The 16,908-nt window shown below is 36.8% G+C and overlaps 2 protein-coding genes across 10 annotated transcripts in view; one reads left to right on the top strand and one right to left on the bottom strand.

The window, feature by feature from the left end:
- Positions 1–11,160, bottom strand: part of METTL15 (methyltransferase like 15) — a 370,942-nt gene extending 359,782 nt beyond the window's left edge. For 6 of the 9 annotated variants that reach the window (XM_036861552.1, XM_036861553.1, XM_036861554.1 and 3 more), the window contains exons 1-2: positions 8,912–9,040; positions 5,682–5,959 (exon numbers count right to left, since the gene is read on the bottom strand). In XM_036861552.1, coding sequence (XP_036717447.1) covers positions 5,682–5,942 — 261 coding nt within the window. In that variant the 5' untranslated portion in view covers positions 5,943–5,959; positions 8,912–9,040. Of the gene's footprint in view, positions 1–5,681; positions 5,960–6,845; positions 6,895–8,911; positions 9,041–11,062 lie in introns of those variants that run through there. The other 3 variants (XM_036861550.1, XM_036861547.1, XM_036861548.1) reach the window with 3 other exon arrangements.
- Positions 11,161–11,230: 70 nt separating this feature from the next.
- KIF18A (kinesin family member 18A) overlaps positions 11,231–16,908 on the top strand; it is a 78,698-nt gene continuing 73,020 nt past the window's right edge. Inside the window, exon 1 of the mRNA XM_036861545.1 lies at positions 11,231–11,328. The gene's annotated coding sequence lies outside the window, so the exon portion shown is untranslated. The remainder of the gene's footprint in view (positions 11,329–16,908) is intronic.

The following is a 16,908-nucleotide window of genomic DNA, read 5'->3' as shown; positions in this document are numbered from 1 at the left end:
TGATAACAAGTAAATTACATAAACAAATTCATACTATACAATACCATTTTTAACCTGTTTTATATTTGGGATGGATTGTTTATTAGAGAGAGAAAAAAAGAATACCACTGTTAAAAAGTAGATGAGAACAGTATTCTATGGCTACACCATGGTACCTCCAGGATAGAGAAACATAAAATATAGGTCTTAACGAGGGAATGTCAAATAAGCTAAGGGAAAAATTTACAGACTGTACTAATTTTCAGAATTGTCAGGCAAAAATTTTTGCCATTATATAATCTACAGATATCTAATGGCATCAACCATGAGGGTCCTATCCAGTGTTATTCACAGTAGCTAGAGAGAGCCAACTGTACATATTTCTTCCTAATGCTACATTCAGTGACACCAGGTTAGAAGCTTGAAATGTGCATGGTAGGAATTTGTATTTCATGGAAATCTGCAAACAAAATAAATCAAGGTTTTTGGTTTATTTTAAATCCATACCCCACCCTGATCCACACACCAGGTGTTAAATACTTACCAGTACAACACTGGAAATATCACACTCCTGAAGGTATTTTGATACATAGGTCACTTAACTAGCTACACAATGCTTTAAAACAGAAACATTTTTCAAATAAACAATGGTAGAAAGAAGTGTAAAATAAAAATTTGCTTCCAAGAAAGCTATATGTTAAAAAATAAAGGAGAGGACACTGCATCTTGACACAGTCCATTCTATCTGAAATTTATTAGTCTTTTTTTAGGAAAAAAATGCATCTCCCTACATATGCTATAGCACAGGTCCTGTCTCATATAAAAGTTCCTAACTTTCTCAATAATTTGAGGTTAAACAAAATAAACTCCTCCTTTCTGTTATCGATCAGCCTTTAATATTTAAAGACAGTAAACCTATAGTCCCAGGATTTTCTCTTTGATGTTCACTCTCTGTTTAAAGATTATAAAGGATTTAAAGTAAAACAAGTGAAATACTGAAATTGATGTTAAGAAAAATCCATTATATAGAGCATAGGGCGTTTTTTAGAAAGAAAACTATCATATCTTGTACCATGACAGCTTTGGTAAATCAAGTAATGATGAAATTAATATTAAATGTTAGACTATCAAAATAGATAAAATACTTATTTTGAATATTTAGAAACCCAACCTTAAAACCTTAGCCTGATATTTATCATAATCTATTTTGCATCAGTTAGGTACCAGCTCATTTTCTCAGTCCTCATATCTGTTCCTTCACCAGATTTCTCCAGTTACTTCATCAGACTGGGCCTGCCACACTGAGGCTGGAATCATATAAGTCTTGAGCCGGAGAAGCTACCATAGTACCCGAGGGACATTCTTTTTATCTGTGCCTCACATCTGTCCTCCAGTTTACTCTGACTTTTATTCATTCCCTTAAAAATCATTACAAACCCACCATGTTACAGTCCTTATGCTAGGCCCTGAAGATATAATGATACAATGGTATACAAGATAAACATGTCCATGACTTTCATGGAGGGCAGTCTGCTAGGAGAGCTGTCCACTGAACAAATAATCTCATTAAAAAATTATAATTATAAATTATTATAAGTGCTATGAAAGAAAAGTATATGACTCCATGAATGTATTAATCAGGAGACCGCCCTCCTCTGTAGGCTCCAGAAAAGCTTCCCTGAGAAAGTGAAATTTAACTCAAGACCTGAAGAATGGTTCAGGCAAAAGAAACGGCACTTTTTCAGTTACAAACATGTTGGTTCCACCTTTGCTGCCTCCTGGCATTTTTCTCCTGAATTTTATTGTATCTAGCTACCAATGCTGATCTTCCTAATCCCCATAATAGTATCAGATAATGTTTATTGAGCTCATACTACTCAGAAGATATCATTCTAAGCGACTTACATAAATGAACTCATTTAACCCTTACAATGACCATACGAGATAGGTTGTATTTCTTCATTTTACAGATGAGAAATCTGAGGCAGAGGCATGATAAGCTACTTATATGAAATTACACATCTACTGGTACTAGTCCTTGCATGACCATCATGTCCCTCATAACTTTTCACTCCTACAGAAACTCTAAGGCACCAAGCTACATTAGCTACATTAGCAATACTACTGGGCAAAGAATACCAAGACTCCTATATCCTTCAAACTGCTATCATTTTCAACTAGACAGGATCATGCATATTTTCTCCAGCTTTCAGAAATAAGGAATAAAACATTGGCCAAGGTAGCCTACACTAAAACATCTTCAGGAGCAAGAAAAATGTCTTTAGAACAAGTAATACTTCCTTACAAAAATTATTCCCCAGACTATGAAATAATGAGAACGGGGCAAGGAGAATAATTATAATTTATTTAATTCCTTCTGTACCTCCCAAGGAAGAGGAAGAGGAATTTTTTTCTTTTAATTCAAACTCATAAATATTTTGCATGTATTTGCAAAACTAAGTTAATATGTAGTGAATTGGCTATGAAGAAATTACCAAAATCAATTATTTTCTTTAAGTAAGCATCTTTTAAATATTAAAGAAAAGGAAATAATTATTAAATGACTGAGGCCTCACTCAAAACTACATTTAAAGTTCCTGTTATGATCAAAGTTTCATTTGTAAATTTATCATTGAAGGTGATGTGAAAAACAGTAATTAAGTAGGTGATTGATACAGGTGAATGTATGACTCATAGTTTGCAAAGGAAAGTGATTTTGGAGAAAAGGCTCAGGAAGAAAAGCAGAAAATAATGGGTTCTGGAAAAAATGAAGACCTTTACTGTCCAAGGACTGTCAGTAGTTCTTTATTACTTGAAGATTAAGGGAATAGTGAATAAAGCTGTCTGCTAGACAGCAGAAATGGTAAGAAATAACATTGTCTCTAAGTGTACCTCACATTAAAGTTCTCATAAATAACATTCATAAAATTAAACTTTCTATAAAAAGTTACTAGAAAACCCAACTCAAATCAGAACAATGGAAATGTCAAAATAAACCAACATTACAATTGTCATGAACTTGAACAGAATGAAACAGCAGGGTAGGTCAGGTTGTAGAATCCCCTAATTTTATTCCACTTGGTTTTTGAAAAAAGGCAGATCCAATACTGAATTAGGAGGAGACTTAGCCAGGTTTGTTTTTGTTTGGTTGTTTTTCTACTTCATGGGTTATTGCAAAATAAATATTTGGTTTTTGCTACTAAGGTTCAGCAAATTTATACAATGAATTTGGTTTCTGGTTCCAGAGATCAAATTCAAGCCATCAAATCCAGTTCCACATTTTTACTAACTGCCCCTCCCCTCTCATATATATCTCAAATATATATATTTATACATACATTTTAAAACTCACATTTTGGTATGAGTATTAATTACTATCCTTGCCTTATGAATCTTTAAAGGAAATGAAGAGAATTTCATTTTGATGAAGTCATACTTAACAGGAAGTTTTATCCAATCTAATTTTTTAACTTACATTTTCATGTATATTTTGGAGTCCCTACTATGTGACAGCATTTAGCCAGATACTTTAAACACATAATCTCATTTAAGGATACTGGGTTTATTTCATTATATATATATTGCCTGAGGATAAGGTAAACAGAATATTTTTTATGATAAAGCAACCTAAGTCCTATCACTGATGGCTTTTTAAGAGCTGTGTGTATGTGTTCACACACACATGTGTGCTAGACAGTGGGTTCAAACCTATACAGTCTTGTTATAGAATCTTTGCTCTTAACTACTAAGCCACTATATGTTGGGAAAAGAAACAAAGAATGGCTTTTAAAATGAATATAACTGATTTAGGTAATAATAGTAGCTTCTAGAATAAGAGATCATAGTTCTGAAGTCAGTATGCTAATTACCATCAGCATAAAGTTATAAACAGACATTTAATGAAAATTTACTATGATAAAAATTTCTTTTCGGGGGCTTCCCTGGTGGCGCAGTGGTTGAGAATCTGCCTGCCAATGCAGGGGACACGGGTTCGAGCCCTGGTCTGGGAAGATCCCACATGCCGCAGAGCAGCTGGGCCCGTGAGCCACAACTACTGAGCCTGCGCGTCTGGAGCCTGTGCTCCCCAACAGCAGAGGCCGCGATAGTGAGAGGCCCGCGCACCGCGATGAAGAGTGGCCCCCGCTTGCCGCAACTGGAGAAAGCCCTCGCACAGAAACGAAGACCCAACACAGCCATAAATAAATAAATAAATAAATAAAAATTAAAAAAAAAAAAAATTTCTTTTCCTTTTGTAAATGTGATTAATTTTCAGAAAGACTAGTTTTTTCTTTTTGGATATTATATCACCTAACATTTTTGTGATCTTTTTATAGATTTTAAAGATTTTCATACCTAAGACCTTATACAATCCTGTTAGCAACACTATAAATAAGGCAAGTATGCTGGATAATTTTATATGTCAACTTGGCTGAGCCATGGTGCCCAGATATTTGGTCATATATTACTCTGGATGTTTCTGTGAAGGTATTTTTTAGATAAGAATTAACATTTAAATTGCTGGACTGAGTAAAGCAGATTACCCTCCAAATAATGGGTGGGTCTCATCTAATCACTAGAAAGCCTTAATAGAACAAACACTGACCTCCCTGGAACAAGGAGGAATTCTGCCAGCCAAGCGCCTTTGGACTCAACCTGGAAATCTTACCTGGGTCTCTGGCCTACCAGCCTACTGTGCAGATTCTGAATTTACCAACCCTCTATAATCACGTGAGTTACTTCCTTAAAATCAAACAATCTCTCTTTCTCTCTCTCTCTCTTTATACACACATACACCATACACCCCCCACCACACACACACACACACACACACACACACACACACACACATATCCTGTTGGTCCTATATCTCTGGAGAACTCTCAGTAAGACAGAAAGGTAGCTGAAAACTAAGCCTAAGAAAACAGGGGACAGGAATTCAGATGTTTATCTTTGTCTCCAGTCATTCCTAAAAAGATACGAAAATTCTCAAGAAGCTATACTAGAATTCAGTTTTCATACCCTAACCACATAGCCGGAATAATGTTCTTTTCCTTTTAAAACTGTTATTTGACAAAACTAATCAACTCTGGAAAACAGTTTAGCAGATTCTCAAAAAGTTAGGCATAAAGTTATCATATGACCCAGCAATTCCACTCCTAGGTACATGCCCAAGAGAACTGAATACATGTCCACACAAAAACTTGTACATGAATGTTCATAGCAGCATTACTCAGAGTAGTCCAAATGTGGAAACATACATCTCATCAATTGATGAATGGATTAAAAAAAAAGCCGTATCCATACAATGGAATGATTCAGGAATAAAAAGAAATGAAGTACCGAAAAACGCTAAAATGTGGATAAATATTGAAAACATGCTAAGTAAAAGAAGGCAGGCGGAAAAGACCACATATTGTATGAATTCATTGATATGAAATGTCCAGATTAGACAAATCCATATAGACAAAAAATAGATTAGTGGTTGTCAGGGGCAAGAAGGGGGTCAATGGGGAGTGAATGCTAATGGGTATGGGGTTTCCTACTGAGGTGATAAAAATGTTCTTGCATTAGACAGTGGTGATAATTGCATAAGCTCGTGAATATACTAAAAAACACTGAATTGTACACCTTAAAATTGTGAATATTAAGTGAATTATATCTCAATTAAAAAGTGTTAGAAAATATAAAACTAACCAACTTACCTGCCCTTTTTGTGGTGCCAAACAACGAACAACTTCATCCACCATCACTGGAATATGTAATTTAGTCATCGCTTCAGAATCTCTGTCTTGTAACTCCTGAGCTCCAGTTTGATCTGTTTGCTCCTGGGCTTCATATTCATTATATCTTTCTGCTGTAGCATGTATTTTTTTTGGCCAGACACCCAAATTAAATATGCCAGATTCCAACCAGCACGAAAGAAATTTTTTATAGATTCTACAAAAATATGGGTATTGAAGCATTCTGTAGATCAACAAATCTAGAAAAAAATTTAAAATATCATGATTGTTGGCTTTTTTCAAAAGAATGTTATAATACTTGGGGGAAAGCAAATTAGTATGAAATATTTAACACAGGAAAAATATGAAAAATTCATCATCTCAGACAAGTGAAGGTGATTACCCTCCTTATGCAAAGCAAGGAACCCAAGAGAACCCCAGAAACTATCTGAAAATACAATTTTTAATGTGGCCTGATAAGCTCTGAGACCATTAATGTTTTAACCATCAGAGATGTGAATATTGATTAATCAGTCATCATTTTTCTGAAAAGGATTAAAAACATTATTCTATTTTAGGTTCACATGGTCTTTTATTTCAAGCTCTTCTGTTTTTCTCATAATGCTAAATCTTCATTTTCAATTTAACTTTGTTTGAAAAATTGTCCCTGAAAAAAGGCTATGCATGTACAACCAAAAAGAAAAGGAGGTTATCAGTTTGTGAAAATCTTACAGATTTGTCATGGATATGCTCTGATGAAATCACCTCACCATGGCTTATATCAGTGAAATACATATCATTTTAAACTATAACTTTATAAACACTCCACTGAACACACTTTGGCACTTCATATCATTTTAATTATCTGCTCCCTGCCCCATGCCCCCAAAAAAGCAAGTAAATAACTGATATATTCCTTCGCTTTCTCTTACTTGCTCCATTTTATTCTGTAATCTGTAATTCTTTAAAATGGAGAGGAAAAAAGTAATTTATGAAATATATTAAGAGAATACCCTTTGAAAACATTATGTTCTTTACCCATTTGGATGCAAGCAACATTTTTTATATTATTAAAGTAAATAACAATTTAACACTACTCTTTTCCTTCCTCATGGATTATGAGTTATTTAAAAGTAAGAACCACACCTTTATATCCACGAAATCAGATGCACACTAGGCGCTTAATACGTGTTTTCTGGAAAAAATAAAAATATAAAAGAATGGATGGATAAATTCCAGATTCTATAGAATTAACCTTGCTTTAGAAAATTTTACCTGTCTCACTGACCCTACCAAAAACCACATTCTCAAAATATTTAAGAAACATATATCTTGATTAAATATGCCTTCCCTTCCTTTTGCATTAGAAAATGAAGAATAATGTTGAAAAGTCAATCACATGTAATGACTGGAAAATCAATAAAAATACATATTTGATATTATATAAATATAATATCAGTAAGATGTAACCTTGAGGATACCAAAGACATAATTCACAGAATTATGTTGTAAATGTGACAGAAAAAATATGGCAAAAAAAAAATTTTAATGAGAGTTTTAAGTAAGATTTTGGATGTTCAGCAGTAACAAATTAGCCAAATTATGAATTATGCCTTATGTTTTCCAGAAAGTTTACAAAAGTAAGCCAAACTATGCTCTAACTTAGCATTTCTAACGTATTTCAAAATAAAAGCTAACATTTATTGAGCACTTACTAAGTACCACTTACTATTCTAAGCACACTACATGTACTAACTCATTCAATCCTTACCCCAACTCTTAAAGGTAGGTACTATTATTATTTCCATGTTGCAGGTGAGGAAAACAGAGAAGTAATTTGCTGAAAAGTCACATAGCTGGAGAGCCATAAAGCTAGAACTGTAACATCAGCATTCTATCCCCAGAACTTTTTCTCTTAACCTATAGGCTATAAACACAGCCCACTGGCTCTATTTAATACACTCATGTAATTGAATGGTACTTTGATTACACTATGACTAGGTATTTGTAGTATTCCATGAATTAGATTTTTTTTAAGGAGCCAATATTTTATTGCTTGGTCCTACTCCACTTGGAAATACAGTATACTGTGGGGCACCCAACAGAGGACACAGGAACGATGTACAGCCCTAAATAGTGGAATATGGAGTATTTAAACAATACAACCAATAACTTATTCGATTCTTTTGCCTATCCAATATATGTAAACAATCTATACTGTATGTTCAGATTTTGATTTTTTTAAAAAAACAAGCAAACAAACAAATAAAAAGCCCATCAACTCCAATATCAGAATCAGAACCACACAGGAAAAAGCAAATAGCGTAGAAAAAAAATGCTTCTTTCAACAGCGCTTAATTTTCTTCTGCATTCAATTTCTTTGTATTTACTCAAATATATTCAAGGTACAAAGCCTGTAGATATTAGTATACACTAATTGGCTACTAATGTGGGTAAACATGGAGAAAAGGCCTCAATAATTAATCTTCCTTTTTGGTTGTGTCTTTGAATACCTCCCTAAAAATGGAAGGGGGCAAGTTCTAAAGGGAGTTCCTGCCCTCTCTTCTGCAGCCCCATATCCCACCAGATAACCCAGAGCACTTCCACAGTCCGCTAAGAACTAGCTCCCCTAAACGATTTAAGATAGTTTAACTTCCCTCTGTTCACAGAAAAGAAGCAGGATATCAGGAAACCTAAACTCTACAGCCAACTCTGTGGTTTCCTAGGCAAGCCATTTAACTTTTCTCTGCCAGCAAAATTCAATTTAAACTGCTGAGACCACGGAATTAGCCAGGTTACTCTTTTAAATGTGGGAACACAAAGGTGAGCGATACCTCTGAAAACTACTTGCTCACCGGAGCTACCAATTACCATCATTGCAGTCAGCTCCCCCTGCAGAGAAAACCCTTCGGAAACTTAATTCCTAGGGCCAAAAATTCGACCTGGAGGCTGGCACCCGAACACAGAGAAAGTGAAAGAGGTCCTAAAGAAAAAGTTAGAATCCATTCTTTTGCGTAAGAATTACACTCTGACAAGGGAAACTGTTTAGAAACTTCTGAACTCAGGATTAATGAGTGTTGAGGAGAGGAAGCGGGAGAGCAGAGGCGCGAGTTTCCTCTGTGCTGGGTGAATCCGGCAACCCATGGAAGTTCCCCCAAAGGTGAGGGGGGGGCTCCAAAAGAGCTCCCGGGACTCGGCCACCTTCTCCTCACCTGAGGCACGAAGATTTCTCAGTTGGCCTCTAACTCGGGCCTGCGACGACCACAACGGTGACAGAGAACCTGAATTTGCCGCCCGCACAAGTCCCAGCCCTGGGGGAAACTTGCGAGAACGGACAGATTGGGCCCACGTCCGCCCCAGCAACAGAGGACCGTCTGCCTTTGGTTCCGCTGCTTCCAGGCCCCAGCTGCCAAAGGGTCCCAGGAGCTCGGGGTTCCAAATGGTGTTCCTGGGGGAGGTGAGGGATATAAGTCCCTAGCATTGCCAGGTTGAAATTCACTTTTACTTTTTTTTTTTAACGTCTGATGAAACCTCAAATCTCACTTTCCATTTTATCCTTCTCTCCACTCTTTTCAGTTTACTCTGAACCTATGTTAAATTTCTATGTTTTAAATAACATGGCAGTTAGTATACTCTAATTTCTAACAACAGGTGGGAATTTCTGTCTTCTTAGCACTACGTGTTTGGAAAGTTTTGGTTCTTTTCCCTACATTTCGTTACAAAATACGCCAGTTTCTTGTCCTTTCTGTTGTACGCCTTAATGTCTTGCCAAACTAAAGAGAAGCCAGCTGGCATAGTAAATCTACAATTCCTTAAAAATATGGACTTCAAAATCTGAACACTGTTAAATGGCAAGTGTAAGGCAGAATTTAAAGTTAAATGTAAAATAAGCATTTAGATTAGGTGTGGAAACACCTGTGAGACTGGTCAGCCTTATACAATGTGGGTATCAAAAACGACGAAATTTAAACACTTCTACTTACTTATTCACCAATGCTCAGTGCCCCTTTACAAGAAATTGGTAATATATGCCTATTTTCAGACTACATTAAGATAGCATCTTAATATCACTTAGTCTAGAAAGTATTTCAGAAACAAATGACTCCATTCTGAATTCGCTGGGTTGTACCCTTCAACAGAAATATTTTCCTTTCGAGATTTTCTGAAAACTTCAGTTTTCTCTTCAGTAAAATGAATAGTATCTACATCTCATGGACTGTTTCGAAAATTAAGTGACCAGATAACATATATAAAATTAATAAATGTCCAGGACATCAAAGGTAAAGTACTATAGAGTGAGTGCATATTTGAAATAAAATTAAAAGGCTTCTCAATTTCATTACCAAACCAAGCACCATACAAATCACTATCTCATTAGCTAAGATATATGTAATACAGCCAGCAATTAGTAGCTTTATTGATGCTCTATCCAGTGTTCAGAAAGAATCTTATAATATGCATCATATACAATACATAGTGCTTCTGATTTTCAATAGGAAATAAATGTCTATAATATGAGCGTTTCCCCTACATTGTTTCACTTATAATACGCTGCATTTGGTATTGTGCCATCCTGTATATATGGTGATGTTGAATCACTAGAGCATAAGCTCTGAGAGCGCAGGGATTTTGACTCAATTGTGTGCTATTATGTCCTTAAAATCTACAATCAATAACTGCTGAATGAATGGATACAACAGTAGTAACATAAAGAACAACAATAAAATTCAGATCATACTATTAAAAATATCCTGATAAATAAAAGATGAATTCTCTTAGCGAACACATTTCCCATTTTTTTCCAGGTATTTTTTTCTTTTTAAAGTGTACATTCTAAAATACTACCGACAACCCAGGCTTAAAAGCCCATTGCATCCAATAATGAACTAAGCCAATAAATTTAAATAAATTTATTTTGTAATGCCATCATTAGAAAGAAATGTAAAAAACAGCCATACAACAAATAATTTCAGAGTCAGCACTAAGGGAGTAGGCCTGGGGTTCCTGAGAAATGAAGCCTGGGGCCTCAAACCAAAGTCCTGAACTTTCAATTAACTGAGGCGAATTGACCCCACTTCGGTCCAACTGAAAGTGGTTGGAACGAACAGGTCCATATACCTTCCAGATCATGGGACCTGTGCCTTGGAGGCCTCACTACTCAATAGAGAAAAGGAGAAAACAAATACCCAGAACCCATTAATCCACACCCAACAGGCTCCGCCTCTCCCCCTAGCAGAGGGCACCGCCAACCCCTGCCCGCACCCGTCTCACTCACACCCAGAACCCTGGGACCGCAGCCCGCGCCCACGGTCTGAAGGCTGCCTGAAGATCCCAGGTGGCAGCTCCGGCCTAGCCCCGCCCACCTCGGCCAACGCCTCCGGAAACTGCCGTGCGAGTTGCCACGGTGACACGGAGCAAGGTAGCTTCCACGGCAAGGGGCCGCTGAGACGCCGGGCGCCAAACTGCAGCGCGCCACGGCGACGTCCGGCGTGATGACGTCACGAAGACGGCAGCCAATGAAACGAGGCGCTGAGAAAGCAGGCTTGGGTTTGAATCTCGTGGCTGAGTTTGAATCGCTGAGGGGCGGACATTGAAGTGAAGCGTCTCCGTAACCTCTCCGGGGCCTGAGGTGAGTGAAAGGCAAGAGAAGAAAACTCTGGTCTCGGGGACGTTTCTTCGGATGACCCGTCTCGCAGGAAGCGGAGGGGTCCCGCCGCCTCAGGGATAGAGAACCAAGTGGGCTTGTTGACAAATACGGAAGCGTTAGGTGGGGCGGTGAGGGTGGGGATGGGGGTGGGCCTGGTTAGGGTCCCAGTGGAGAAAGTGAAAGGAAGAAGGAACTCGAGAACCCACTAGAATGTGGCTCTGCCTCATCGGGAGACCTCGACTGCTCAGCAGGAAGGTCAGGGATCTCCTGCCTGAAATTCTCAGGAAGTCAGAAGTTTTAAAGGGCATCTTGGCCCCTTTCCCAGACTTTGGCAGAACACTTTAACTGTCCGGCACCTTACAGTGTAAAGTTCCTTTCGGACTCCAAATTCAGAGTGTTTTGTTTCAGACACAGATGTAAATGTAACTCTGGGCTTAACTATCAAGAGGAGCCTTGGTTCCCCAGCTTATAACCTTTTTGTCCAGCGAGGTTCTGCGTTAACCTGACAAAGGTCACTTGGGAACCTTCCCAGACCCCAACTGTAGCATCAAAATAAGACCTGCCAGCACTGACTAACGGGATTGCTGGGGATCAGATGAGCTATGGAAGAGATACTGGTTGACAAAGTGCTCTGCAAATGAAAGGGACTTAAAGCACTGAGAATCAGTTCTACCGTCTGTTCGTAGTTTCTGCGAGATTCGCCTTGAGGAGTGCTCATTAGGCACTCAGTTTCAGAGAAGTCAAGGCTGACTGCTGTTTACTCTATGAGATTATTTGACCAGAATTGAATAATTGTGCTGTATAACGTATAGTTTAGGTTACTATTATCGGGTAGAATGTGTTAGGCATTCTACAGGTTTTAGTTGATAGTGTTATTCTACCACGGTCAGCGCCCCCCGCCTTGGATTTTGGGAGGTATTTTTGAACTTTGTTGCGGGAGAATGTAAGATCCAAAGGCTAGATACTGCTTGTTATTAAGCTTCTACTATTTTATAAGAATTGTATATTTCGGTACACAAAGATTATCTGCCTTTAACGTAATTGTCTCCTCTTCTGTTACTAAATAAGTATTTACAAGTACACAAAATTTTCATTTTAAAAATGTATTTTGTCCCACTATAAATATACCTTGAATCAATTAAGGTACACAATAAAATGACTTTTATGCTGTTAACTCTGAAAACTAGGAGGAAAAAATAGCCCGGATGTCAGTGCTGCCCTTCCCTCCGTTTGAGATTTTCGTTCTTCCTTGATGCTTACAAGTTAATGGAAGCAGTGGCTCTAACACTCAAGTTATTTCCAATAAGAGGTTTAAGTTGCATAGAGACTATACATGATAGAGTGGAGGATAGTTCCTGGTCCTAACAAATGTTTATTGAATCTGAATCTAATTCAGATTTGAATTTGTATTTAAGAAATCATTTATAACTGTGTTACTCCACACATTCAAGAAAATTTATACGACCTTTCTGTTCCATTGTTTGAAAGCCTTCTGTTTTGATTCCAATAGACCAGAGTTGTTAAGAACATGGACTTTGGATTTGGACCTGGATTGGCATTCTGGCTTCTCACTTACTCTCTCTTGTCATCTTGGAAAAATTCCTTAGCCTAAAGCTAAGTCTCTGTTTTTGTAAAATGGAGACAATAATAGAGTCTACTTTATCTTTTTAAGGATTGAATGAGATGATGAATGTCAAATGTTTACCATAATGCCTGACATATAGAGTGTGCCCAAATGATCATCGTTGTTCATTATTACTAGTTATCACCGTATCTACCTAATCCAAGAGTTCTCAATTAATAGCATATTTTCTGAGAATAGATAACTGTGTGTGTTATCCAGCAAGCACAGAGAAATCATGAATTTTCAGTTTTATTTCAACATTCATTCAGGAGCCCCAGTACTAGGCCCTGAGAGGTTTCTGTCAAAAGTAGGCAAATAGTTTTAACTTCTATCAGAAAATTTCTGAGGGTTATATATTTACATCATGGAGAGTGATGATTAAATACTTGAGCTTTAGATTCAGTCAGTCTGAGTTCAAATTCTACGTCTTGTGCTTCCAATAGTGTGACTTCAGCCAGTTAACTTAATCTGTCTATACTACAGTTTCTCTCTATATAAAATAGGTATGATAATAATACCTATATCATAGGATTGTTACAGGGATTAAATGAGAAGTATGTAAATTGCTTAGCACATTTGTATTTGTAGAATAAGAGCTCAGGAGAAAGTATTCCATAATTGTTACTAAATGAAAGTTTGTGTTTAAGGTAAATTTTAATCTTGTTTTGTTTTGCTTTTTTTTTGAAATGAAAATACCTAGACTTGTTTAAAATCCAAATAATACAAAAGGATATAAAGTAGAAAGTAAGCCTGCCTGTCACCCAGACCCTCATATTTTCCCATCATCAAGCAACTGGTATTATCAATTTCCTCTGTTCTCTTCCTGAGAGAGCCCATGCATGTACAAATATGTATATATCTTTTGAAAATACAAATGTTTGAATGCCAGGTCCACTATTCTGCACTTGTTTTTTGCACACATATCTTGAAACTCTGCATTATTTCATTCAGTTATTCAACAAGTATGTAATAAATCATAAATATCTGACAAGCCCTCTTCTAGGTTCTGGAGTGCAGATGAAGTTCATACTCTCATAGTGCTTACATTTTAGAAGGTAAATAAGTAATAACTATGTAACCAAATAATATATATTTTCCAAGTAGTCTAGATACTAGGAAGAAAAATAAAGCAGATAAGGGATTAGAGAGGCAAGGGCATGGTGATACAGTTTTGAATGGAATCTATAGGGAAAGCCTCTGTGAAGTGACATATGAATAGAGACCTGAATGATGAACTGAGATATTAAGATTTGCGAATATCTGAAGGCAGAGCCTTCCAGGCAAAGAGAAGAGAAGGGGCAGAGGCCATGAGGCCAGAATGAGACTGAGGTGTTGAAGGAACACTGAGGACAGTGTAACTGAAACAATAATTGAGAGGTGGGATAACATTTGGAGACAGGGATGGAGAGGTAGAACCCACAAAACCCACAGATGTAGAACCCACAGAACATGGTAAGGAGTTTACATTTTATTCTTATGCTGGGAAGTCATTGGAGCAGGAGAACAAGATGAGGTCCATAACATGATCTGATGGCTTTTGAAGAAGGTATCAGTACATACAATCAATGAATTAAATAAAATTTATTATACTTTCATATAATCTTTGACTTAATTGGCTTAAACTTTATCTAGGGAGAACAGTAACTAGATATAAGATAAGAACTTGCCTGTTCCACTTGGTTCATATTCACTTGCAACTATTGAAGAGAATTAGTTTTAACACCTCTTCATTAAACATAACAGAAGAATGAGCTTTTCTGTGTAAGTCAGTCTCCCAGAAAATTGAATGTTACCCTTGTTAAGTGATAGTGTTTTAACCATCTTCAATGATTAACATAAAACATGGTCTTGCTTTCCTAATTTTGTGAAGAAATTGGGCACATTATTTAACTATTTTTGATGCCTCGGGGTCCTCATTGGAATTTCTTGTTATTGCCAACCATTGTACTCTACTGTGATATGTTGGTTCTCTTGGAGAAGTATATTACATGTTTACCTCTACTCTAAATGGATTTATTGCTTTCTTGAATTCCATGTCTACTTTTTATAACTTATTAATTAATTTATTCATTAATCAAATGTTTGAGAACTTACTATATACCAGGCACACTACAAGAGATAAGGAGGGATATAAAGGTAGAAGCGTACAGTCCTATTAGCTGTTATGTTTTGTCACTTTCTAGTACACTTTTCTAATCATATGCAATAATCACAAAATTTAGAGCTAGAAAAGGACTTTAGATATCATATAGTCCAACCCTGTCATTTTATAGATTACCACTAAAGCCCTTTCATTACTCTCTTTCATACTGTACTTTCTCTAGACTAGACAAATACCTTTCTGTTATAATGAAAATGGCATTAGAAGTGTTTATCCTTAATGTTTTAGTCCCACCAATGAAATCCTACCAGCTTGCTTTTTTGATTCTATCAACAAATACCACTTAAGAGTAGATATGACAAAATTGATCATAGTCTGTGATACTATCTTCTGAATGATCATCTGAAAAGAATTTTTGAATCAACACAGTATTGCACAGATAATGATATTTAGGCTTTTCTTTTGCCACTTCTTAGTAAAAATGGTTAAGGATATGCTTTCTGTGTGCCTTATTCAGAATCAACTGGATGTCCATCTCTTTTACTTGGCCATGTTAGAAAAGAAAGCAGTCATCATGTTTTAATGTAGGAACAACCTTGTTAATCCCTGAAGACATCAGTATATTTGAACATAATTGAGCAAATTTTTACATTCAGTAATTCCCACTTAACTTAAAATCAAATCTGAGCTCTATAATCTGGCATTCAAATCTTCTAGATCCGGCCCCACCTTTATCCAGTTTAATCTTTTTAATACATCCCTCTCCTTTCCCTTTTCTCTCCAGCTGCAGTCAGGACTGAACAAAGCTAAACTGAGCATCTCTTTAGATGCTCCAGATAGAATTACAATCATCTAAAACTAAACTGTTAAACAAAATGAGATTTAAGCAGATTCACCATGCAGCCAGTTACGTCCTCTGTACAAGCTGTTTCCTACCACAGGCTTTTGGACTTGCTGCCTGCAATACTCTTACCCCAGAGTGCCGCTTACTTGCTCAGTCCCTCACTTCAGTGTCTGTAAAAAGTTACCCCACTAGACAAGCTTTTCACAACTGCCCCATCTAAAATAGGAGCCCACACATACACTTCTGACCCTGTCTATCCCAAGACCCAGAAAAATGCCTAGCACATAGAAGGCACTCAATAATATTTATTAAATGCACAACTAGTTTTCTTTCCTGAAATTTTTTTTTTTAACCTGGTTAATAACTATCCATCCTTCAGCTCTCAGTTCCAGTCATTCCTCTAGGAAGCTTTCTAAGAATATCAATCTCCTATTATAGTCTTAGGTAGCAAAGTTAACCTTTACCTGATAGCACTTGTCACAGTTACACCTTTGCATATTTGTGTCATTTTATCAATGTCTGTTTCCTCACTAAGCTGTATGTAATAGTAACAATAATGGCAGTAATAGCAAACAGTTGTAATGCATACTCTGTGCCAGGCATTGTTCTAAGTGCTAATAATCCTCACAAGAAGTCTATGAGGTAGGTATTATTATTAATCCCACTTTACAGATGAGGAAACTAAACCACAAGGGGGTTAAGTAACTTGCCCACTGTCACAGCCAGTAAAGTAGTAGAACTGGGATTTTAACAGTTAACTTTTTGAATTAGTGATTAATTAATTAACAAGAGATACCTTCCAAGCTAAGATCTGTTTTTTGTTTGTTTGTTTTGGTTTTGGGTTTTTTTAATTAATTAATTTATTTATTTATTTATTTGGCTGAGTCGGGTGTTAGTTGTGGCACGTGGGATCTTAATTGTGGTGCGCAGGCTTTTCGTTGCAGCACATGGGCTTCTCTCTAGTTGTGGCACACGGGCTCCAGAGTGTGTCGC

The sequence above is a fragment of the Balaenoptera musculus genome, chromosome 8, assembly GCF_009873245.2.
Source record: "Balaenoptera musculus isolate JJ_BM4_2016_0621 chromosome 8, mBalMus1.pri.v3, whole genome shotgun sequence".
Lineage (NCBI taxonomy): Eukaryota > Metazoa > Chordata > Mammalia > Artiodactyla > Balaenopteridae > Balaenoptera > Balaenoptera musculus.
Note: the sequence above shows the minus strand (reverse complement) of the source record. Positions and strands in the feature narration are given on the sequence as shown.